At 34.3% G+C, this 26,988-nt stretch overlaps 1 protein-coding gene and 1 long non-coding RNA gene across 6 annotated transcripts in view; one reads left to right on the forward strand and one right to left on the reverse strand.

The window, feature by feature from the left end:
- The first annotated feature begins 2,719 nt into the window (after positions 1-2,719).
- Positions 2,720-3,478, forward strand: LOC125653170 (uncharacterized). Its single transcript, XR_007361820.2, has 2 exons — positions 2,720-2,894; positions 3,190-3,478. It is a non-coding gene; the product is annotated as an uncharacterized LOC125653170 (long non-coding RNA).
- An 852-nt stretch (positions 3,479-4,330) lies between these two features.
- Positions 4,331-26,988, reverse strand: part of LOC125667458 (uncharacterized) — a 116,514-nt gene continuing 93,856 nt past the window's right edge. For 4 of the 5 annotated variants that reach the window (XM_056164631.1, XM_056164625.1, XM_056164621.1 and 1 more), the window contains exons 4-7: positions 15,313-15,429; positions 14,435-14,564; positions 14,206-14,300; positions 4,331-4,920 (exon numbers count right to left, since the gene is read on the reverse strand). In XM_056164631.1, the coding sequence (XP_056020606.1) occupies positions 4,826-4,920; positions 14,206-14,300; positions 14,435-14,564; positions 15,313-15,429 (437 nt within the window). In that variant the 3' untranslated portion in view covers positions 4,331-4,825. The remainder of the gene's footprint in view (positions 4,921-14,205; positions 14,301-14,434; positions 14,565-15,312; positions 15,430-26,988) is intronic. The other variant, XM_056164634.1, reaches the window with a different exon arrangement.

Consider the following 26,988-nt stretch of genomic DNA (forward strand, 5'->3'; position numbering starts at 1 on the left):
AAAATCCAGAAAGATTTGTTTCAGAGTTTTGAGTAGTGATCAGTTTTAGCAATCATCAACAGCTAGGGTATGAATCTGTACACTCATCTTTGTTAATTTCTAAAAAGACTTAAATTGCATTTCAAAAGTAGTCAAGTGTTATGTGAAGGAGATTTGAGGAACAGATGTTCCTGCTGAATGTGTGTGATCATACATTTGGGGTGTCAATGGATGGAAAATCATCTGAAGATTGAAGTTTTGAAGAAATTGAAATACTTTTTTGAATATTAATCAATCTTATTTTCATTCTAAAATCATGTACTCAAAGGAATTTTCTTTCAATTACATATGTAAGTGCAATAAATTGAATTATTTTTCTATTTCTGACTTACATTTAAAACAGTTATGTTTGTCATTTTGTTTCTCAAAGTAGAAAATATTTTCATGTAGATTTTTCTTCCAAGATTATTATTCCTTAGATTTCAATTTAGAACATTCAAGTAAAAGAAAATAAGACTCTAAAAAAGGAGGTCTCCATGTGAATTGAGAGAAAGAAACGGAAATTATAAATTCTGTGGTGACATTAAATTTCATTTCATAATTTTGCCAGCTATAAAATAAGGTACATGTATGATATGAGATTCAGGGTGGTACATTTATGTGCATACATGTACCTTGTATCTCCAATTGAAAATTGATTGCTTTAAATCAATTTCAACATTATGAATATCCTACAAAAGTAAAACATAATGAGATTTAAAGTTTAAAAAACACATTGTTTCACTCCTGAAACCTTGACCTCACATGGATATATATTGGTATTTAATGTTGGTAGGTTTTGGTTCTTTTGGGGTGGATTTTGGATAATGTAGTGAATTTCAGTTAGTTGTAGCACAGTAACATGGAGTGAGCTTGCAAAGTGCTTCCTGATATCTAGTCAATCACTTTTTAAGACATACATATTTTCAAACTCGCATTGCACATATTTGTTTACATTTTTGTTAGAAGTGTTTTATATCCTCATTATATATCTCATCTTCATATATAGATGTGTATATTGTTTGCAAAAAGAGGAGACATCAAAATTCCTAATAAAAATGATAATTACATTTAAATCATAATTGTGCACTTCATGTACTTTTTACATGCAAATTCATTTCATATAATTATATGGTTTTTGTACTTTCTGTCCATATCTGTAAGTCTGTCTGTCACAAAGTCTTAAATTGTGCATTAAAATGCTTCTCCTCCTGTATGGATTATCTGATAAACTTGAAACTTTGTACAATGCTTCATTGCCATTTGCAGATGTGCACATTGTTGGGAGAGGATTTATTGTTATCCTAAAAGTTATAGTGGTTCGATCCAAGAGGGATGCGGGTGTAAAATAGCTTGTGACCATTTCTCCTAGTTGCAAACAATATTGGAGAGTCTTGAATTTTTTTTTTTACAATACTTCATTACCATTTAATGATGTCTAGATTTCTCTGACCCAGGAATCTAATATTTTCCTAAAATCTACAGTGGATCAAAAACAAGTATTTTTAAGTGTTGTTTTTTTTTACCCTTTATTGAATAATCTTTGTAAAATTGCATGTGCAAAAGTAAAGATGCTTTGAAAATTCAATTACAAAATTAAACATTTCACTGGTTTGTTAAGGTACTCACTACACTAAAGCTTTATGACACTATGTTACAAGATGGCGATTTAAATGTTTTGGGAAAGTATTTGTATCGATCGATTTATTCGTCTATAACACGGTAGCTAAGTGGTTAATTAATAAAGCATTGGACAAGAGACAGACAGACAGAGAGAGAGAGAGAGAGAGAGAGAGAGAGAGAGAGAGAGAGAGAGAGAGAGCATTGGGCTGGTGAACTACAGATCTTGAGCTCAAATCCACCAGTCTTTTGTTCATGTGTTGAAATACACACTTATTGTATATCTTCTGGATCTTTTTTAAAATATTAAATCAATTTGTACTGATTTGAGAAACTATTTCCCGGTGTAGTGAGCCACCTTAAATGTAAACATAAAAAGACTCCAGTCTTTGTTTACATAACGCAGAATGAAGGCTAAAATATTGCTTTTATTCCTGCATCCAGAAGGTTAAAATTTTGGCTGTCAACACAGATTTAGTCATACTTTTCATGTTTAACATTAAAAAAAAAATGAAAACAAAATTTTCAAAAGAAAAAACAAAAACGTAAACGTCCTGCTTGAGAATTTTTCACTTGTATGGAGACGTCACCATTGCCAGTGAAGGGCTGCAAAATTTAGGTCTATGCTCGGTGCTTATGCCCCTTTGAGCAGGTGTGGATTAATATTGTGTCACACATTTAGGTAATGTCATATAACTGTAAACAATGTCTCTAGAGGATTTGGGTGTTGCTCAACCGGAAATTTAATAAATTAATGCATAAGATTGGGTCATACTTCTTTTTGGACTAGAACATCCAGGACTGAACTTTCTTAAGGTCGAGATGTCTGTTAACCGTTTATTCGTATTTACCTGTCAAAGTCTTTTTGACGCTTAAGGTATAGGAGAAAGTACTTTGACTTCAGAATGAATGTGATTGTCAGAGGGAGAATGATGGACCGAAGCATGCATTTTGTAAAATGATTCTTGTGTTGTTAAATCTTCGAGAATCTTGTTGGAGATGTCTGATTCGGTTCACGAAACAACTTAGCATCATCTAGCAGTAGCAGATTTCACCGTAAGCACTTAATTAACACTAATTTTAATATATTGTGCCGTTACCTATTTTCGATAGTATCCTAATTTCGATAGGTTATTATTTTTAACGATCATTCGATAATTGTAATGTCATTTTTCGGAATGTTTTTCCCAAAATCAGCGTCAGTAACAAGAAGTGTCAGATAGCCAAAAAGATCGAGAATTACGCTTTTCAAAGAGGTAGGACTACAATTCTGTGTGCATCTATTCTGAAAACGCCATTTTTCCCAATGCCAAAAAAACCACAATGAAAATCTGATTATTTTCCGTCGAAAACAGCGTCCTCTTCACCTATGCTGTCGTCTGATAATAAACTCAATGCTGTGTTTTAAAAATAGATAAGCCTCTCTTTGGGTGAACTATCGGTTCAAGAGAACAGTATGGAAACGCATTATAGTCATATCACCATACGTTTTTTAAAAAATTCTCTGTTTTAAAATTTGTTTTTATTGATTTCTTGTTTATTTCTTTGCAGATATTTTCCATCCAGAGAGGAAATTATAAGAATGATGATCCAGAGGCCTTGGGCAATGCTTTCCAGTCGATAAAATATGGAATGAGTGTCCATGCTGAATTGTTACTGCCAAATGTTTCCAAGTCCCCTAGACAACTTTAAAATATGATAAATGGGCGTAATAACATTGGGTGTGTGTCTTCAGGACCTTCACCACTATTTAAAATTGTTTGAAGTTGCTTTATTTGTTCATTATTTAATGTAATCAATTTGGTCGAAAAAATAAGAATAAAAGAATCATTCTATTTAATGTTGTTTTAACACTAACAGCGCGCCATACTTACTATCGAAAATAGGTGACGTCAGTCAAAACAAATTTGATTATGGCGGATCTAACGAAAGTTGAAATGCTACCTGGATTTTGATAGTTTTAAACAAAAAACAGCATATATTCATTAGATAGAGTTAATTGATTAGAACAGATAAAATTCAGGTGAGAAATAATTGCTGAATATATTAAATATATAAAAATAGTACTGCACTATCGAAAACCGGTGACACCAGGATATTGTAAACAAATTGTAACTGTAAGCTAGGCTATTCCAAAATTCCACAACATATCAGAGGAACCGATAATTTAGCCTGTACATAATGATAAGAGTAGGGGTATATACCACACACCCCTAATAAAAGCACTGGGATTACTGAATCAGAATGACAATTGGGGTGGGTGACGATAAAAGCAGAATTTTCGAATTATTTTGAAGCGAAGCTTTGAGTAAGAAATGGTGCCATTCCTTTTGGGTTATTTTTTTCATTGGGGATGGTACCATAAGGCGTACTATTATTATTACAGACAAAAATACCGGTTCCTGTGAATATTCACACCTGACGACCTGTAAAGGGTTGTCAATAGTGAATATGAACAGCTGCATGTAAATAAGTTAGTGTTCTAACTGCATAATTTAATACCGTTCAATTTTATTCTGATATTTTTGTGATAGGGTTATATGTATACATTTAAAATTGCATGGGAAAGAGTTTAGTAATGCAGAGCTCTAATATAATTTAATTTCTCATGTTGTTTAGACATTTATCCATTAACACATGTATAGGTCTACATAATTTAGGAGTGTAATTACTAGATATAATGTTAATGTCATTCCTTAGCTTGCAAGTACATTCTTAAGAATCATGACAAACAACACTCTTTAAGATACAATTTTCTGCTTTATTACTGTATTCATGGGATAAAAGTCCCCATCCTGTGTTTTATTTGGGATATTTATTCCCATTCATGCTCAAATAGGATATTCACTGCCATTTCATGTTCATTATGGGACATTTCCTCCTATGGGACATTGTATCCCATTTTAAATTTAAATACGGGAGTTAAAATCCTATGGGAGAAATTATATTTTTTCTCCCATGGGATTTTTGGTGGGAGTGAAAATCCCCCAAGTGGGATTAAAAATCCCTCCAAAATCCCATGGGATTTTTTGATTTCAGGTGAAATATCTTAAAAACTACAATAGTTACAAGTGTAAATGTTGGTGCATGTCTTGTGGACATAAAATCCCATCTTTTTTTGTAAAGGGTTTATTTGTATCCTTAATAAAAGGGTTGGCGAAACTCCGGACTTTTGTCGTGTCCGGAGTTAAATGTCGCACTGTTTAAGGGGATGTAATTCAACTTCATTAATTCGATCTTCTGTCTTCTTTGAATCTGAAGGAAGGTTTTTCGTCAATAAATCTGGAAAGAGAGGAAGACATGTAAAGCATTTGAAATAATCACAATTACAGACATACCACATTTTACATGTGGTATTCCCAAACTGCTTGCCGTAGCATCAATATTCAAATTCTGAATGGATTATTATGGGCGGCGGAAAGGAGAAAAAAGACGTTAATGCAAAATGAACAATTAATTTTCAAAAACATACTGAAATACAAAGCAGACCAGCTTAAAATAAAATCATTTAGACTCTGTTGCAAAGCCAACGATCACTGATGCAAAACGCTAGATGGCGTACAATAAAGACAAAGATTATCTGAATTAACGCTAGATGGCGCGCGAATCTATCTACGTAATAATTATATGAGTACATATTCTGAAACTTAATTCCCGCAAAATTACTAGTCATGTCCGAATCTCAGAATGCCAACATATCAGAAACTGCAAAACAAGTCTACCTTAAACAGAATACCAATACAAATATGTGTTTAGTTTATTGTGTTTCAACCTCCTCCTTCCATCCTAATACAATATAAATACATAGTCTGCGTTTTACTGGTCAATAGAGCGATAAACCTTGTCGAAAAAACTCCACAAAGATATTAATATTCTAATTTGGTAAAAATGATCTGAATCTATACATTCAGCAAAAATTGTTTGTATGTGTGTGTGTGTGTGTGTGGGGGGGGGGGGGGGGGGGGGCAAGACGCTTTTTGCCCTCGGAGTCCGAAGACAATATCATTTAAACGATTAAAATAAAATACTTCATTTAAATATTAAATTAAAAGAGCTCAGTATCTTCTACTCTATGCTTAATAATGATTAATGTTAATTACACATGTTACATGCAATGTATGGCTGCAGAATAACTGCCGATGTTCTGCAAGGATGCTTGTCTACTGGTTTCCTGTAAGCCTAACCATTTACTATTTCTGATTGTAATCAAGTACCAATGTAGAAAGTTTTGTAAAAATCAAGTGTAATTGCTGACAAATCATATGACTGTACAATATATACTTAATCATTTATTATATTCATATATGTCCCGTATGTGATTTGTCGCAGTTCTCGGCATCCTTAGATCCGGTTGAGGATGTCTTTAGCATGTCAGCAATACTACACTCTTACTTTTTATCAATATTTTTGATGACCAAAATAAAAAACCCAGTATAAATATGCCAAAAATTGCATGTGCAACTAACGCATGCAATTGCAGGGCTTTCAACAAATTTAAAAGTAGGAGGCTGAAATGAAAAAGTAGAAGGCAATCCAATGCGAACGGCCGGGGGTCTGGGGGCCGCTCAAGGCCCCCAGAAGCTCTGGGGTAAATGACGCAAAATCCTGCATTCTGGCGGTTTCCTGGCACTTAAATGCAGCTTTGAAATTGTCATTTTTTTGCCTGAAATTTTTACTTTTACCATGAATTTATTGTTTCATATGTGAAGTTTTCTGTTCATGCAAAGACTTAAAAAATTCAACATTGCAAAGTACTAATTTTGATGCAAAATGAAAAATAAAGTGCATCAAGATAACTACATGTAATTATTTTTTGCAATGCTGTATCACTTAATTTTTAAGTGTCTTTGCTTGAACAGAACAGAACAGAAACTTTCACTTTTATTTCTACATTTGTACTGAAAGTTTATAAGAAAGTTTCTACATGCAGAAAGTATGGTTGAAATGAACTAAACTGCATGTTTAATGCACAAAAACTTGATCATTAAAACAAGGGAAGTTTAATAAAATGGACTCAGTTTGACTTTGTGACATTCTTATTTTATTCATATTCAAAAAGGTCCACATCATCTTCAAACTCATTGTCCTCCTCGTCTTCTCCAACCTCCTCAATGTCTTCCGTATCAAATCCCAAAATCTTATATGCTTGTTTCATCAAGTTCGTCACACATTCTTGTTTCTCCTCTAACTCTTCAATATCTAGATCAGTTTGTACCCCAGCATCTTCAGTTTCTTTTTCAGTCTCTGTGTTCATAATATTTCCTGTCTTCTCAAAAGTATGTTTTCCTAGTTTTGCTCTTTTTTTGAGATTCATCCATTTTTCAGTAGTTTCATGGACTATTTCATCTGCTTCCTTAATCTTGGGTCCATTCACAGAGACCTGAAGTAGTGCAGCTAGCATATCATTTTTTAGCGAATTTCGTAGACGAGTTTTGATTCGTTTGATAGCACTACCACCTCTTTCGGGCCATGCATTGCTCACTGGTAGGCTTATCACGATTTTGGCAATCTGAAGAAGTTCCTGATAATTCATCATTAAATGGTGATTGCTGACCATTCTCTGCAAACTCCACTCTGTTGGAGAGATACTTGTCAGTGTCAGTTTTGGATCTGGGTGCTTCACATTTTCAGGTATGTCCGTTTTCCACTTATTGACAATATATTTGAAGTTTCCCCATTCTGCTAATAGCTTTTCCTCTCTGTCTTTTTTAGATTCATCTGCCTGGTAGAAGTGATCAGCTAATTTTTTAACACTTTCGTTGCCATAGGTTTTGAATGCTTCAGTTCCCCTCAGAGGCATACTTAATGGATCAAATATGCTGAAGCACTGAAGAATGGGCAAACTAGTAGAAAACCGAGCATGGATGTTTTCCTTTAGAGCATGTATATACTTTGTCAATAAATTGGTCAGCTGGTTCCATTCGAATTCACTCGGCTGTAACTCCAAGGCTTCAAGACGACCTTGATCTGACAATTCACTTTTCAACTGTGCGATGACAACTGATGTAAAAGGATCACTTGGATCAGTTGGTAAGAGATTGTCAAGACTATCCACAGTGTAATCAATTGCTGGCTGTACTGATGCAAAATTGATGGTGCCTTTCTGAAATGCCTTGCTGAGAGATGCCAAAATTGGTAGTATATGGCTTAATACTGCCAGAGCCCCAACAAATTTGAAAAGTCTCATTCTCTTCAACAAGCCATCAGCCGTTGGATCGTCATTCATCTTTAATACTCTTAATGTTTGAAGCACAGCTGGTAAGTCTTCAAAGGTTGATTTGACAGAACTGTCGAATGATAACCAGCGTGTCTTGCAAGCTTTCTTCATTTTTCTTGAGATGTACACCCTTTTTTGTTTAGGTAAATCTTCTGTTTCTACTTTATCTTGATGCATCTGAAGCTGTGTTTTGAGGAGAGCAGCAGATCGCTTTGGGAATCATCGAAGTATTTCCACAGCTGAGTTAAAATTCTTTCAACAGTACTTATGTATTCTATACTCTTGTTTGTATCTGTGCAGGCCAATGCCAAGCGGTGGCAGATGCAGTGGATGCTTAACAATGTAGGAACTGTTTCTTTCAATTTTGCAGCAACACCATTTGTTTTCCCCACCATGACGCTTGCACCATCCGATACAAAACTGCTACAGTTTTTAATGTCTAAGTCATTCTTTGATAGAATATTGCAAACTGTATCCAACAAAGTTTTGGCATCTGCTGATGGTCCAAAGTCTAGTACATTAGCAATACCTAAGAAATCTACATGACCAAGCCCACTGTCATCAATATACTGTACAAAACAAACCATCTGTTGTTTGACAGAGATATCAGTCACTTCGTCAACCAGTAGACCATAAACCCCAGAGTTTCTAACTTTCTCTGCAACTCCATCACTAATCTGTTGTCCTATTGTCAACATCATTTCTCTCATGGTTCCAGCACCTGTATATCTAAAATGTTTGATCGAAGGATGTCCCATTTTCTCTGCCAAAAGCATCAGGCTACTAAATTTACAGTTTGGCATTTCTTCTGACATTAACCAGTAAAGAGCAAAAAAAAAGCTGCCTTGAGATTATCATCTGCTACTGCTTTCTTTTCCTCAAAGTCCTTCTGGAAAACTGAAGATCTACTGGTAAGTTCTAGCATGACAGCAGTTTTATGTTGTTCAGTGTTAGCATGGTCTTTAACTGCTGATTTCTTATACCTTACACTTGGCGTCTTGTTGTAAACTCTTGACTTGTTTTGTTGGTTACATGTGTCATGTTTCTTACACAGTATACAGAACATACCAACATTCTCCTCGTACACCAACCACCAAATCAAAGTTTTATTGCAAAATGCCATTTCAGAACTTCTTATCCACGAATGGACAAATTTGTCTTTTTTCTGTTCATTTTGCTGACTTCTAAGCGACAAACAGTTATTCTTCTGACAAAGATGATAATAATGTATCCCTTCGCAGTCAGGGAAAATATCTTGTAGCCTGTTGATAGCCAGATCATTGGCCTCATATTTTAGAGATTGTAGCATGGAAGTTGATGCAGACGTAGCAATTTCAGCATCCTGGACAACTTGAGCTGATGCAGATGTTGCACTTTCAGCATCCTGGGCAACTTTGGCTGATTCAGACGTAGCAATTTCAGCATCCTGGACAACTTTGGCTGATGACAATATACTGCTGTCTGACACAGACTGAGAACTGGTGAACGTGTCCCCCTCATTACATTTACCTGCAATTAAGATGTTACCATGAAATAAAAAAACAAAACTCAAACGTTACACATCCAATTATTTTCAAATCTGTCTTATGAAGTAAACATAGTAATTTGTGTGTTTTTATTGGTATATCAAATACCCACTCATTCAACAAAATAGTGTAAATAAAGTGATGAAATTTGCCAAGTCGCCTAAGTGGTAGTCTGCACCTATTTACATTTTGAAATATAATATTTCAAAATGTAAATAGGTGCAGACTACCACTTAGATATATTTAGGTATTACTAACTAAACAATGTTTTCTCATATTGTTGAAATGAAATCAATTCATAGCTAGAATTCATTACAAATTAAATTAACAAAATATATCATAAAAATAATTGCATGTGACTAAAACATTACTATTATAAGGGAATGTTCCAAAAGCTAAAGCAAGAATAGTGAATAGTGCTATACCTATAATAAGATTATGTTATGAAAGCTTAAGAGTGGCAATGATTTGCAAAACATAATTTCTGAACTTAAAATCAGCATATCCAGTGATAAAAAAAATGTCCTTTTACCCTCAAAGACTTAAAATAGGACACGTTGGTCCTAATAAATCATCATCGAGTGACTAATAGGGAAAAAGTAAGTAAGTAAATTTTCATTAAAGTTGGCATATTACATACAGATAACAAAAAAAAAAACAAAAACATGAGCTATTGTGAGCTCTTAAACAGTAACCGAATATAAAATATAAGAAGAGCCATGATTGTATGTAAAGGGTGTATATAAAAAAATTAGTTTAAACGATGGAATCAAATCTCAATTTTTGCTAGTAATTTTCTTTTGAATCAATAAGCTACTCATTGCCACTCTTGTATGAGGATGAAAGGGAAAATGTAATATTACCAACACCAGGGAATCAAGAGTAAGCAGATTAAAGTAAAATGTAAGAAGAATATAGATCACAACAAACACCAGTTTTATATAGTAAAGCATCAATATATATTATTTTATAGTTGTTCTAATTACCTGTATTGTCAGCTTTCGTTTCCTTTTTTAACGGATACATTGTATGTTATAAAAAAAAAGTTTACATGTATTTAATCATTTTTTTTATTGAATTGCAAATACGAGTTACACTCCCAATATTTTAAGAATATTCTTCACCATTAACACAACTCTATATTTCTATTTTCATTTGGTCCCTTAAAGTCTGTTAACTGACACTGGGAGTAATATTTTTCTCCAAGACTGACATGAAACCCATTCGGACCTTTTGCTTTTGCTCACCCCAATATTTTTTTAAATAAAACCCAAACAATCTTTATTACAAATTAATAAGTAACACAAATGTCTATAATTTTATTTTTCCACAAATTCAAGTTAACAACAGATTTGTTGGTAACATAGCGAATTTGTGCTGAAAAATTCTACTTTCGTTTTCATTTAATACCACGTGGGCATTTGCAAATTAAAAAGAATCACGTCTGAAATCTTTCCTGGTTAAATTCTGTTTTCGCTTTAAAACTGTAGATTGATATTATACTTGTGTCACTTTCACTTCTGGCTAGCTTTTTAAACCCGAAGCTGAACAGGGTATTTCTCTTCATTCTCTTCTTTCCGATCATTGATTTTGTTGTTATCTTTCGGAACATCTCGTCTGTGTTGTCACGAATTGGGTAAATCCGAGGCTTTCCGACTATTGCAATTGACGTATTATTTTCTACACCAACAGACGACCAATCAGGTGCCGGTATTTACCTGAACTAAATTTAGCGCAAGTAAACATGTTTTTACATCCTGGTTGATACGGCCGCGATTTCTGAGTCTACTAAAGTTTGGAAGATGTTTAAAGTTTTATAAAAGATTTTTTCATTGGACATACATTTTTGTCACTAAAGTAGCCGGCACCTAATGTTACTATAGGCGGCGGAAATCCGCCGGCTACCGGCTACTTTTGAAAGCCCTGCAATTGTTAACTTGTAATCAATTCACACTGCCCCGGACAAGAATACATCTATAAATATCCAATCCGTATCTCGAATGTATTTTTGTCTGTTGAAATTTGTATCAAATGTACGCGAGTGATTCAATTTTTTGAAAATTAATATTTGTGCAGAGACACAGAGAGAGACAGGGGGTCGTTTTTCGACAACGTACTTTTTCTGTTGTCATCCCATGCTGTGTATTTTAATTAGCAAAGTTTGATCAATAGGTTGCCACCTTTTTATATACACGTAGTTGTATTGAATTATAGCGGAGTTATAAATTTTGAGGAACCAATGAATTTAACCCCTCACCCCTTTCCTCTCCCATGATTTAGGATTTAGAACATTTGGAGTTTTGTTATTTTTGTTTGCTTTTGCTGTCAAGAATTTTAAGATGAGTTTTGCCTCCCCATTTTTGAAAACAATATCACATGCCCGATTACATTTATATTATCATTGGGTTTCGTCGTGCTTATTTATCCATTTTTTACAGATACACTGTAACCCATCAAAGTTTTGGTGTTAATTATAGCATAACTTGTACAAAATTAAGCATCAAATACTGGATAGGTCTTCATACCCCCTTCTCGCTATCCCTTCAATTTGACGAAATGTGTATTGTAAAAAAGTTTTCTTCGTAAAATCGAATTATAAGATATACATGTACATGTATGATGCAACCTGTTAAAATTCAGCCCATAATAAAGATTTTAGTATAGTAAGCTTTACAATACCCTATTTGTTACCACTATCTTATCTGAAACTTATGACCACACCGGTAAGCACGTCCCCTACTTTCTTTGTAAGGGCAAAAACTGCAAAAATGAAGGTCATTTCGCGAGAATTATGTTTCAAAATATGTACACATATAATGATTTCGTAGATCAATCTAACGTTAATTCAGATAATGTCTGTTTTTAACGCCATCTAGCATCAATTCAGTTAATGACTGTTTTTAACGCCATCTAGCGTCAATTCAGTTAATGACTGTTGGTTTTGCATCGGTGATCGTTGGTTTTACAACGGAGTCCCTTGATATTATTTAAAGCTGTTTTGTTTTATATTTCAGTTTTTGAAAGTTAATTGTTCGTTTTGCAACGTCTTTTGACCCATTCCGCCACCCATAGACTATCTTATACAAAATACAAACACTTTTTTCCTATCAGCAGAAAAGATCTAGATTTATAACATTTGAGATGTAGGCTAACCTTGAAAAAAAAGTGAATGGTTTACATCATAAGACTCCACTGGACATGAACCTTTCTTACCTACGTAACAGATGACCAGTATATTTTTATTCATGTAGTAACCTATGTTAGCAGTAATATTTCTTGAGAATATTCACAATGATTTTCAAGGTAATATAGCGCTATAGCCGGAGCTTAACACATGAAAGGTGAAGATAACGAACAGTGATCAATCTCATAACTCCTATAAGCAATACAAAATAGATAGTTGGGCAAACACGGACCCCCTGGACACATCAAAGGTGGGAGTAGGTGCCTAGGAGGAGTAAGCATCCCTGTCGACCGGTCACACCTGTCGTGAACCCTATATCAATCTTTTTAAGGTTGATCGATCCTCATGTGACGTCATAGGTTTTTGCAAAAATCTTAATAAATTAAATTTTGCGCATGATAGAAATATATCTTTCTGAGTAATATTATTCACTGGATATAATAAAAAATCTGGTAAACTATTAATACTGAAAAAGTTTATATTTTCCATAGATAATCAATTATTCATGAATTTAAAAATGTTGTCAAGGGCAATAACTCATGTGCTGGAATTTCCTCAACTGGATGTGTATTATACATTGGTTTCCCTAATATCCATGATTAATCTATACATAGTTATGAATTAGCAGTTTTTTTTAAAAACTGTTGATATTTAAATTTTGTCATTTCAACAAGTTTTTATCTATTTCTATTATTCTGTTTAACGAAAATGTGTGATTTTCTGATGTTGATATATACTTCTGTTTTAGTATGTCCGACATCTTTAAAAAGCTGGCAACATATACATTTTCTTTGGTTATTAATTAAATTAAACTATATTGAGTGGAAATTAATAAAGTTTTTCCACTTTCAACCATTCAAATTGATAAGTCACATGAGGATGGAGCTACCTCAATCTCCGAATTTAATATTTTATCTGTTATAAGTAGGGGTACATGTAAATGAATATATTGTAACTCATATAAACATTAAGTTTTATATCACATATGATTGCTATTTCAATATCACATTTTTTATGTATAGCAAAAGCTCAAATGTTTTAGGGAAGTATTTGTTGTGTTCAAATTCACTTCCATCATTCACTTTCAAACGAGAAGTATAACTCCACGTATATGTGGATTTTTTTATCCGATAAAAAGTATTATATGTAATTGCAAATACTAAACAACCTCTGTATATGATGGAATCTAATGCAGGATTGACGTTATAATACGAGGAAGGCACTTCAGAATAAAACAAACTTCGTTTTCATGAGGGTAGAATGGGGTGTCTTTTCATGACGAATATTCAGAATCAATATGGCAAAACCTACATTTCTACTCGTACAACAGATAACTGATATGAAAGGTAAGTTATGATTTCCAATAGTCATGTAATCTCTGTAACCCTGAACTTGTTAACTATAAAAAAGAGGTGTGTAGATTTTTCGAGTGGATATTTTTAACGTTTTATTATGATACAAAGGTATAGTATTTGAAGTTCTCTTCCTTTGATGAATCATGTGACATAAAATCTTTCTATATTCATCAATTTCAAGATAGAAGAGATGTATTGAAAATCAAAACGACCATTCAAATATATGAAAATGCATTAATAGCAATCATTACAAAATATAGAAAGAGAAATTACACATTTACATACATCTTCTCTTCCGCACCAAGTAGACAATCACCACCGTCGTAATGACTGACACAATTCCAGTGAAGGTTGTTAGTAAAACTATCAAATTGACATTCCTTCAAAGAGAAAATGAAATGTAAAGAATATTAAGTGAATTCCGTGTGGTTTTAGTAGCAAAAAGGTCAAATAGATGGAAAAAATATGATAATTGCAATATGAATTATTTGTAGACAGAGGATGAAATACGCACCCATTGTCTTTTTCTTCGTTTGTTTCACCCATTGTGTTGGCATTACTGAGCATTGTTGTGTGGGTATTACTATATGTCGTTGTCCCGTATATATTTAGTGATGGTTTGACCTTTTGGTAACACTCTTGGTCTAAGGAAAAAGATATATCACTTGAAAATACGGATGTATATTTAATCGCTGTGATAAAATTTAGAAATTCATTTCAAAATTAAGGATTATCTCCCTCATGCATAGCTCTTATCCTTTGACGAATTTGACTCCACTTTTCGGCACTCTGTTTTCCCCTAAAATAGCTCTTAGGGCCTACAAGTTTACTGGTATTTCGGATTTCAAAAATTTTGGCTTGAGCATCACTGAAGAGACATTATTTGTCGAAATGCGCATCTGGTGCATCACAATTGGTACCGTATAAGTTTTATATCACACAACACAGGTTAGTATATGTTACTGATTTAATTGTTCTGACATTTGGGCTAGAATTTAGACCACTGCAAAATAGTAACAACTTCTTACATGAAAGGTGAAGATAACGTATACAATTTGTACATATACGGTCATGTACTACAATTATGAAGATAATTGATTATTTACAAGAATCGTCAATTAGTTCTGACTGACTATGCAAAATTTTTTTTTTTTTATTTTAGTTGTAGGTCCTGGCATAGATACTAACAATTGTTGCCTAGGTAAGATTTAAATTCCGCTACATGTAACATAGAAATATAGTGTATGTAACTAATAGTATATCTATTTTTAAATAACACTATGTAGATTTCCCGTCTACAGCAGGTTTAATTTGTTTTACCGACAGTGAGTGAATAATAATGTGCTAACTTCTTTCTAACCGATTACATAATTCCAGTAATACAACACGTACATTTGTAGGCTTCTGTTGATTTGTAGATATTTGGACAGGGTGGGTCCATTGCTAAACACTTCCTCTTGTAGTTGTCTTGTATCCGATTTCCAAGATTATTGTATTCTATGCAGTACCCTATACAATGCAAAAGCAATTCGTTATTTCATAGATTAATGAGTTATGAGATTGATCACTGTTCGTTATCTTCACCTTTCATTAAATACATTCTGTTTGTTGCTAAATGTGAAATTCATTTTTACCTCCTTCCAGATGAAATGGAAATTGACTCTTTTTGAAATGAATACATACACAAATGTATATATATTGTAAGCACTATAAGCTAAATGTAATTCCTAACTAGAGAAAAGCTCGTTGCAAAGCAACGAGAGATCTTCCGTCGGAGTTGTGTGACATAAAAACCTTGAACTTTGAATAAAGATGTACTATAAATTTTTATCGTAAGGTGTTTAATAAATTTATACTACTCAAGTACATGCGTGTATGATCTCATTCCACGAATCAGTCTTTTGAGGCGCGCGTGTATGTGGGATTAAATTCTTTGACTTTTCAGTCCCAATAATGAAGAAAAAATTACTATTTAAATTTATGAAATTTATGGCTCAGGACATACAATAAAGGTTTATTGCTGTTACCAATATTTTATCATGCAACAAAATTATGATAGCATAATATTCAGAATGAAGAGAATAATTCGACGAGTTTGAATTATTTATACATACAAATCAAATAAATTGCTCTCAAATCTTGACATGCCAAGAAATTCTTAGCAAAATCTCCGGTATTGAAAAACCGTTATAAATCAGTGACCGCAATTAAGAGATAAGCGACGGCTACTATTAATCAGCATGTAATATGGCCCTATTGAAACCAACGAATTCAGACTGGACGTGATTTCTTGGCATGGTCATGATTTTTGTGTATTCAGCTAAAACACTCAAATAACCCCATACTGGCTTATTTGGTCAGTTTTAAAAATTATTTTTGCACATTTAATGGCAAAAATTACAAATTGTGACCCCCCCCCCCCCTTGCACTTCATCAAATATTTTGAATGAATCGTTAGAGAACGTTGTAATTTATCACTTGTTATACCCCCCGCAACAAGTTGTTGGGGTAGGGGGGTATACTGGAATCGGGTTGTCCGTCTGTTTGTCCGTCCGTCCGTCCGTCTGTAGACGCAATGGTTTCCGGACTCTAAAGCATTATCCTTTACACCTACCGTCACCATATCATATATATGGACTACCCATGAGATGAAGATGTTCCCTATCGATTTTGGGGTCAAAAGGTCAAAGGTCAAGCGCACTGGACATCGAAGTAGCAATATGATTTCCGGGCTCTAAAGCGTTATCCTTTCCACCTACAGTCACCATATCATACATATGGACTACCCATGGGATGAAGATGTTCCCTATCGATTTTGGGGTCAAAAGGTCAAAGGTCAAGTGCACTGGACATCGAAGTAGCAATATGGTTCGGTTTGTCATGCCATTTGTTTTTTACACTCAGAAAAGAGGTAGTTTATACCTATTACCAACACCCTTTGGGAGATTGGGGTAAGCGGGGGGTATTCTTAGTGAGCATTGCTCACAGTACCTCTTGTTTAAATTGATGCCAATAACTCGCTAATGCCGAATAATGCTGTTGGAAATGCTCATTGTTACCCGTCTCGTCTCACCGTAAAACAACATCCTACGCAGAATTTTCGAAAGTTTTTACCCGCAAACAAGACTACACTCAAATACACATGTTTTTCACATGTGTGTAAACAGCCTGAGTGCACCTCAGGAAGTAGCCTCAGCTACCAACATCAAATAGTTCCTTTGTATACAACTGATTTTTTTCCGAAAATTACACAAAATTTCCTAATCAGGGGTACAAAAATTAAGAGAAAAGAAGAAGAGGAAATGAGAAGAATCGCGATGAGGAAAAAATCATTCTTTTAAATATATGGAACTACCATCGACTAAGTTCATTTTGATTGGACAATTACCGGTGTGATACCTTTACACATTAGACGACCGATCCCGATCCCGGCATATTTTGTAGAATATTGAATATACCTTTCTGTCTGTAGAATGTGTATTGATACAGTAGTTCATATTTTTAAAATTATCTTTACAACCCCCCCTCCACCCCACCCTTTCAAATTTTCCGTTCCAAACTCGGTTATATCGTACTCGTTTACCATGCCAAGAAATTCTTAGCAAAATCTCCGGTATAGAAAAACCGTTATAAATCAGTGACCGCAATTAAGAGATAAGCGACGGCTACTATTAATCAGCATGTAATATGGCCCTATTGAAGCCAACGAATTCAGACTGGACGGGATTTCTTGACATGTATTTTATTAAACTTTAATATCTATCTGCGTAAATACATGTAGGTATATTATGTACACAGTGCACATAGAAGACGCGTATGAATTTCACGCCAGGGGCACGTGCCGAAGTTACATGATTTGGACCAGGAGTTCTGAATCAATGTTTAATCAAAGTCATTGTTTTTAAACAATAAAACAACAAATCATTTGAAATGAGACTGCTCGGCCATGGGTTTCTGAATATTCTATACGCATGTTTAGATATGGTTTAATCATGATTATAAACTATTGATTTCAAAACATGTTCAGAAATAATTCGTTATGTTTGTAAAATGTATCCATTTTCTTTTTCACAACGAAGAATTTGAGTAAAGCTTGTGTGTTCAGTTAAAGTAGTGTGAAATCACAGATCGCTAGTCCAGCAGCGATGAATCTCCGATATTAAACACACATTCAATTAGACATGATTGAGAAACGAACTGTATATTAAATTGCAGATTTTAAAATTGATGCCTGACTCAATGCTCTAGAGTTTTGAATTTAAAACAAATCAAACGTAAAACCAGGAACGTATAAACAAGTATATACATCACCGGAAAGACTGAATTGTTCGAAAAATCCAATATGATCAAAAACATAACATTCTGTGTTATATTTAGGACGACAATGTTTACTTTGTGTGCATGCCCTGGTTCACACGCGATGGTTCCTCGAGGTGGTTACGTAATTGTAAACAAAAACAAACCCCGCGGTGTATGTAAGATGCGTGTAATTAATGACTGAGTTATTCTATGCTGGAAGGTTTGTTTCTTCAATTAAATATATCGTTGTTTTAATAACAAACGTAGAAGAGATAACCTTTTCCTCTTTTTTTCTTTGGAACGATTGTTTATATTAAAGCTACTAATAAAAAAAGAAAGTTGTCGATAGATGATTTTTAAAGGAACTATAGATCACGTTAAAACCTTATTTTAAAAGAATATTAGCATTTCATGAAGTCAGATTTATCAATTAAAGCAAGTTTATTTAAGTTATACGCATATTTTCCCCTTCACCTACTTAATGATACGGTTACCTGTTTGCGGGTCAAGCTTTTTACTCATATATAACACAATACTCGAGCAAAATATTATGTTTATGAGATCAATAAGATGTTATAGAACAAATTTTCCAGCGAAAGCCATATCGAAATATTTACCGTTTTTGAGTTATAAAGCGAAAACTTTGAAGATCCCCAGATCCCTAATTGAAGGGGCCAGTCCCTTTTTATGGATATCAAAAGAAAGCTCTTAACATTTTGCACAACTTTTGTTCTACACGTCTTAACAAAATATTTTAGTTTAAAAGATACAAAGGAAAATATGTGTAATTTTTTGCTTCTTTAGGCGTCCTAATTTTGAACCCTGTCAACCATCATTTCGAACGCTGTAATCAAAAAACCAAAAACGATGTGCACAACTACAATGCTCCTACTTTTCAGTCGCGGAGCCTTTGTCTGGAAACCAAAGCCCCTAAAATTTCATTCAAAGGGGAATAACTCGTGAACAGAAGGGAATTTCTGAAATGTAGTACATGATTTTAAAATTGTTCTGTAAAGTTTATAAACCCTGAAAATTTGAGCAAAATCCATGCAGAAATGAGCGAGATATGAAGCTTCAAAGTTAGCGTCTAGGAAAAAGAAAAAAAAAGAATAATAAGAACTAGTTCTAATTGTAACGGGGACCGTTACATATGTTACCCAAACCTCCCCCAATTAAAAAGTGATGTCCTTGTGAATCTATAGCAAAAATTCATTTTATTTTAGCCTTTAATTACATGTAGTACGTTCAATATGGTCATTTCAGTACCAAGAAATGAAAGAAAGCGTTGCACGTGCATACACGCGCACGCGTGTACGATTCTGAATTTTTGTTAATGTCGTTCAACAGGCATTTGTATCATATACCCACAGTATGAATTTCATAATCTTTCCACCAAATATAAGGAAGTTATAGCGATTTTAAAATCTTCCAATCAGAAATCAGCACACATACATGCACGTGCTGAGCAGTAATTCTAACCACAGCAATTTGTAAGGAGTACCAAGACACATCTAAACCCCTAATATCAATAGAATTTGATGAAAAACAAAAACGTTATTGTCCTTTAAAAATTGAACATTTGAAAAACGATGCACGCGCATACGCATGTGCGTTGGTATTTTTTGTTACACCAATATGTCGATACACATATTGTCTACGTATGCTGTGAATATCATCTCATTCGCTTCATAAATAAGATAGTTACAAATGTTTTAGTATTATCCAATCAAAATGAAGCACACGTGCATGCGCGTGCAAATTGGTAATTTTGACCATGCAAATCAGTTAAGGGTCTCAATATCTACCTATGATATGAATTTCAAGCCATTTCAATGAACAACAAAAAAGTTAGACTGATTCCAAAGTTAACGTACAAATTTTGTAATGCGCGTGCACGCGCATGCGTGCGCGTGCTGACAAAATAACTATTATTTTTCATACGTACAAATGATATACTATCATCCTATTCAGGTTTTATATCGCTTCCTTCAATATTCTGATTTTCCATTTTTTGTACCAAAATTGCAATGCACGTGCGCGCGCGGACATGCACGTGCAGACAAAATGACTATCACTATGCACATCTACAAACGCTATACTATCATCCTGGAAAGTTTCATATCGATCCCTTTTGTAGTTTCCGAGAACACTACCGGACAAAAAAGTACCGGAGAAAAAGAATAATAACTAGTTCTAATTGTAACGGGGACCGTTACATATGTTCCCCAAACCTCCCCCAATTAAAAAGCGATGTCCTTGTGAATCTATAGCAAAAAATCATTTTATTTTAGCCTTTAATTACATGTAGTACGTTCAGTATGGTCATTTCAGTACCAAAAAATGAAAGAAAGCGTTGCACGCGCATACACGCGCACGCGTGTATGATTCCGAATTTTGGTTGATGTCGTTCAACAGGCATGTGTATCATATACCGACAGTGTGAATTTCATAACGTTTCCACCAAATATAAGGAAGTTATAGCGATTTTAAAATCGTCCAATCAGAATTCAGCACACGTGCATGCACGTGCTGAGCAGTAATTCTAACCACAGCAATTTGTAAGGAGTACCAAGACACATCTAAACCATTAATATCAATAGAATTTGATGAAAAACAAAAACGTTATTGTCCTTTAAAAACTGAACATTTGAAAAACGTTGCACGCGCATGCGCGTGTTAGTTGGCCTTTTTTATTACACCAATATATAGATACACGTATTGTCTACGTATGCTGTGAATATCATCTCATTCGCTTCGTAAATAAGATAGTTACAGACGTTTTAGTACTATCCAATCAAAATGAAGCACACGTGCATGCGCGTGCAAATTGGTAATTTTGACCATGAAAATCAGTTAAGGGTCTCAATATCTACCTATGATATGAATATCAAGCCATTTTAATGAACAACAAAAAAGTTAGACTGATTCCAAAGTTAGTGTACAAATTTTGCAATGCACGTGCACGCGCATGCGTGCGCGTGAAGACAAAATAACTATCATTTTTCATATCCACAAATGATATACTATCATCCTATTCAGGTTTCATATCGATCCCTTTAATATTCTGATTTTCCATTTTTTGTACCAAAATTGCAGTGCGCGTGCATGCACGTGCAGACAAAATGACTATCACTATGCACATCTACAAACGCTATACTATTATCCTGGAAAGTTTCATATCGATCCCTTTTGTAGTTTTTGAGAACACTACCGGACAAAAAAGTACCGGAGAAAAAGAATAATAAAAATAATAATAACTAGATGCGATCTCGTTGCGAGCAACGAGTGGGTCTTCCGTCCAATTTTAGATGTGATGAGATAAGAATTTGACCGAGATTTTCGTTCATCAATAATGATACAAATATATTGTCTAGACGTACAATTTAGCTTCGGTAATGTTTTACAAATATTGATCATTTAAGTGCTATAAATTAAAGAATCTCTGCCGCTCTCGGCTACTAATTAAAGGGGTCAGTCTTTTTTTGGACAAAAAAGTTAATAATGTTATTTACTGCAATACAAATTCGAAACTGATCAGGCGAGTCATGTCGCCCGGAGGCCTATTTTTTAAAATATCATTCTAGATATATCTCGTAAAACTGAACAAATTTTGTTGTAAATGTCCTATTAAAATTTTCTTGAGAAAAAAGTTATTGATTGCGACATTTATCAGACTGTTAAGGCGAGTCATAAGGCCCGTGGGCCTTTTTCTTGATATCGTTTGAAACATCTTGCAAAACTGAACAACTATTGTTCTACATGTCTTATCAAAAGTTTTTCGAGAAAAAAGTTATTGATTGTGACACTAATCAAACTGTTCAGGCAAGCCATGAGGCCTGTTCGCCTTTTTCATGATGTTGTTCGAAAGAGTTTGCAAAACTGAACAACTTTTGTTCTAGATGTCTTATTAAAAGTTTCTTGACAAAAATGTTATAGATTGCAACAATAATCCAACTGTTCAGGTGAGCCATGAGACCTGCAGGCCTATTTATTAACATCGTTAGTTAAGGCTTGCGAAACTGAACACTTGTTCTAGATGTCTTATTAAAAGTTTCTTGACAAAAATGTTATAGATTGCAACAATAATCCAACTGTTCAGGTAAGCCATGAGACCTGCAGGCCTATTTATTAACATCGTTAGTTAAGGCTTGCGAAACTGAACAACTTTTGTTCTACATGTCTTGTCAAAAGTTTCTCGAGAAAAAAGTTATTAATGTTATTAATTGTGATACAAATTCGACTGTTCAGGCGAGCCATGATGCCCTGAGGCCTATTTTTTGATATCATTAGATAGATCTTGCAAAACTGAGCAACTTTTATTCTACATGTCTTATCAAAAGTTTCGTAAGAAAAAAGTTAATCATTGTAACAGAAATTCAATGGTTCAGGCGAGCCATGAGTCCTATGGGCCCATTTCTTGATATGGCACGAAAGCTCTCAATAAACTGTACAACTTTTGTTATATATGTCTAAGCAAAATATTTACGAGTAAAAAGTTCTGATTTAAAACGTGGAGAAAAATGGGACACTTTTTAAAACTCCATTTTCGACCCCTACCGAGCTTCCATACTAGGCACTTCCGGAAATTTTTATAACCGATGTGCACAACTACAACATGTCGTCTAACATCACTGAAAATTTCAGCACTCTAGCTTTTATCGTTTTTGAGATGTTGTCTGGACAAAATGGTCATCTGAAAATCGATAAAAGGGGGATAACTTCCAACCGGAAGTGAATTTTCAAAAATCCAAGAAAAGATATAAACTTCAGATAGCAATGCATCAACCCTGAAAATTTGAAGTAAATCGATCAAGCCATCTCTGAGAAATCCTCTGCACAAAATCGGTAAGGAAAAAAAGAAAGAATAAAAATAGTAATAATAACTAGTGATCCTAATTGTTCGCGAACAATTAGAGGGCTTTCCACCTACAATGATTTAAAAAAAGATATTTAAAAATATTTAAGATGATGTACGAATCTCAAAATGACCAAGAAAATTTAAATTAATAATTTTCACGTTGACCTTGACCTTTGACCTTGACCTCATTTTGAAGGTCAAAGGTCCTTGCTCTTAATGCAGGTGATCCCATGTCTCTATCTATATTAATGTAAAAGCTATAAGCTTAAAAAATGGTAATCAAGACATTCAGGGGCAATAATTTGTTTAGGGGTTTTCGGTTACTTTCGGTTAGTTTCTCAATGCTAAAACTACTTTGAAAGACCTTGAAAATGGAAAAAAATAATTTTGATGATGACCTTGACCTTTGACCTTGACCTCATTTTGAAGGTCAAAGGTCATCGGTTCTAATGCAAGTGGTCCCATGTCTCTATCTATATTAATATAAAAGTTATAGGCTTAGATAATGATATTGGAGACTTTCAGGGGCAATAACTATGCTTAAGGGTTTTTGTATAACTTTGATTATTTTTTCTTTGCAAGAGGGTTTTACTCTGAATTCATTAGCGAAGGTTTCGTGTCTCTATAACTTTCCGTTAAGTAGGAGTAGCGATAACAAGGTTTTCGACGCGAGTCTCCGAAATTCACAGGAGGGTCAAAGTTCAAAGTTGTAATGCATACTATCAAAACCAATCAAGAAGTCAATACTTATCCATATAATATTTCAACGCTATCTTAAGCAGGAAAGAGGGTATAAAAAGTGCTATTTTTTCTCTTTTCTGATGACCTTGACCTTTGACCTTGACCTAATTTTCAAGGTCGAAGGTCAACGATCCTATTCCAGTTGGTCCCATGTCTCTACAACAAACCGTTCTCAAGCTCGACATGTTTTACGAATAAATCGCAAAACATAAAGAGGCATTAACTCCCTTTAGGGGACACCGAATCCCTTCATTTTAAATTCTTCGCTTCTACTAATTACCCTCTATGTTTTAGAAAAGGTTTCATCCTCCTATCATTTATGGTTACAAAGTAGAAGTGCTAACAATGATTTCTGCGAAAGGTCAAATAACTCCGTAAGGGGTCAAAGTTCAATTACGCAGGGTGAACTGTATTCGTTTCTCAAAAAGTACTATATGATGGACTATAAAGTTTTTCGATAAGTCTTAAGACGAAATTTTTTTTTGACGGCAGGAAAATAATAATAATAAACAGAACAATAACAATAGGACTTTCCACTGAAAGGTGGAAAGCCCTAATAATAAGAAAAGTGAAAAATCAACAATAGAATAATAGAAGGTTCTTCCGCTGAAGACGGAAGACCCTAATAACTAGTTCTATTTGTAACTGGGACCGTTACATATGTTCCCCAAACCTCCCCCAATTAAAAAGTGATGTCCTTGTGAATCTATAGCAAAAAATCATTTTATTTTAGCCTTTAATTACATGTAGTACGTTCAATATGGTCATTTCAGTACCAAAAAAATAAAAGAAAGCGTTGCACGCGCATACACGCGCACGCGTGTATGATTCCGAATTTTGGTTGATGTCGTTCAACAGGCATGTGTATCATATACCCACAGTGTGAATTTCATAACATTTCCACCAAATACAAGGAAGTTATAGCGATTTTAAAATCGTCCAATCAGAATTCAGCACACGTCCATGCACGTGCTGAGCAGTAATTCTAACCACAACATCTAAACCATTAATATCAATAGAATTTGATGAAAAACAAAAACGTTATCGTCCTTTAAAAATTGAAAATTTAAAAACGTTGCACGCGCATGCGCGTGTGCGTTGGCATTTTTTTCTTACACCAATATATAGATACACATATTGTCTACATATGCTGTGAATATCATCTCATTCACTTCATAAACAAGATAGTTACAAACGTTTTAGTATTATCCAATCAAAATGAAGCGCACGTGCATGCGCGTGCAAATTGGTAATTTTGACCATGTAAATCAGTTAAGAGTCTCAATATCTACCTATGATATGAATTTCAAGCCATTTCAATGAACAACAAAAAAGTTAGACTGATTCCAAAGTTAGCGTACAAATTTTGTAATGCGCGTGCACGCGCATGCGTGCACGTGCTGACAAAATAAATATTATTTTTCATATGTACAAATGATATACTATCATCCTCTTTAGGTTTTATATCGCTTCCTTCGATATTCTGATTTTCCATTTTTTGTACCAAAATTGCAATGCACGTGCGCGCGCGTGCATGCACGTGCAGACAAAATGACTATCACTATGCACATCTACAAACGCTATACTATCATCCTGGAAAGTTTCATATCGATCCCTTTTGTAGTTTCTGAGAACACTACCGGACAAAAAAGTACCGGAGAAAAAGAATAATAATAATAACTAGATTCGATCTCGTTGCGAGCAACGAGTGGATCTTCCGTCCAAATTTAGATGTGATTAGATAAGAATTTGACTGACATTTTCGTTCATAAATAATGATACAAATATATTGTCTACACGTACAATTTAGCTTCGGTAATGTTTTACAAATATTGATAATTTAAATGTTATAAATTAAAGACTCTCTCTCCCTCTCGGCAAATAATTAAAAGGATCAGCATTTTGTGGAGAAAAAAGTTAATAATGTTATTTACTGCGATACAGATTCGACTGATCAGGCGAGTCATGCGGCCCGGAGGCCTATTTTTTGATATCATTCTAGATATATCTCGCAAAACTGAACAAATTTTGTTCTACATGTCCTATGGAAATTTTCTTGAGAAAAAAGTTATTGATTGCGACATTTATCAGACTGTTAAGGCGAGTCATAAGGCCCGTGGGCCTTTTTCTTGAGATCTTGCAAACCTGAACAACTTTTGGTTTGGTCTACAAGTTATATCAAAAGTTTCTGCAGAAAAAAGATATTGATTGTGACACTAATCAAACTGTTCAGGCGAGCCATGAGGCCCGTTCGCCTTTTTCATGATGTTGTTTGAAACATCTTGCAAAACAACTTTTGCTCTAGATGTCTCATTAAAAGTTTCTTGACAAAAATGTTGTAGATTGCAACAATAACCCAACTGTTCAGGTGAGCCATGAGACCCGCAGGCCTTATTCTTAACATCGTTAGTTAACGCTTGCGAATCTGAATAACTTTTGTTCTACATGTTTTATCAAACGTTTCTCGAGAAAAAAGTTATTATAATGTTATTAATTGTGATACAAATTCGACTGTTCAGGCGAGCCATGACGCCTGCAGGCCTATTTTTTTTATATCATTAGATATATCTTGCAAAACTGAACAACTTTTATTCTACATGTTTTATCAAAGTTTCGTGAGGAAAAAGTTAATCATTGTAACAGAAATTCAATGGTTCAGGCGAGCCATGAGGCCAATTGGCCCATTTCCCTATATGACACGAAAGATCTCAATAAACTGTACAACTTTTGTTATATATGTCTAAACAAAATGTTCACGAGTATAAAGTTATGCGACATTTGTCACTGTTAAGGCGAGTCATAAGGCCCGTGGGCCTTTTTCTTGATATCGTTTGAAAGATCTTGCAAAACTGAACAACTTTTGTTCTACATGTCTTATCAAAAGATTCTCAAGAAAAAAGTTAGCAATTGTGACACTGATCAAACTGTTCAGGCGAGCCATGAGGCCCGTTGGCCTTTTTCATGATGTTGTTCGAAAGACCTTGCAAAACTGAACAACTTTTGTTCTAGATGTCTTATTAAAAGTTTCCTGACAAAAATGTTATAGATTGCAACAATAGCCCAACTGTTCTGGTGAGCCATGAGACCCGCAGGCCTATTTCTTAACATCGTTAGTTAACGCTTGCGAAACTGAACAACTTTTGTTCTACATGTCTTGTGAAAAGTTTCTC

The sequence above is a fragment of the Ostrea edulis genome, chromosome 1 (genome assembly GCF_947568905.1).
Source record: "Ostrea edulis chromosome 1, xbOstEdul1.1, whole genome shotgun sequence".
NCBI classification, from domain to species: Eukaryota; Metazoa; Mollusca; class Bivalvia; order Ostreida; family Ostreidae; genus Ostrea; species Ostrea edulis.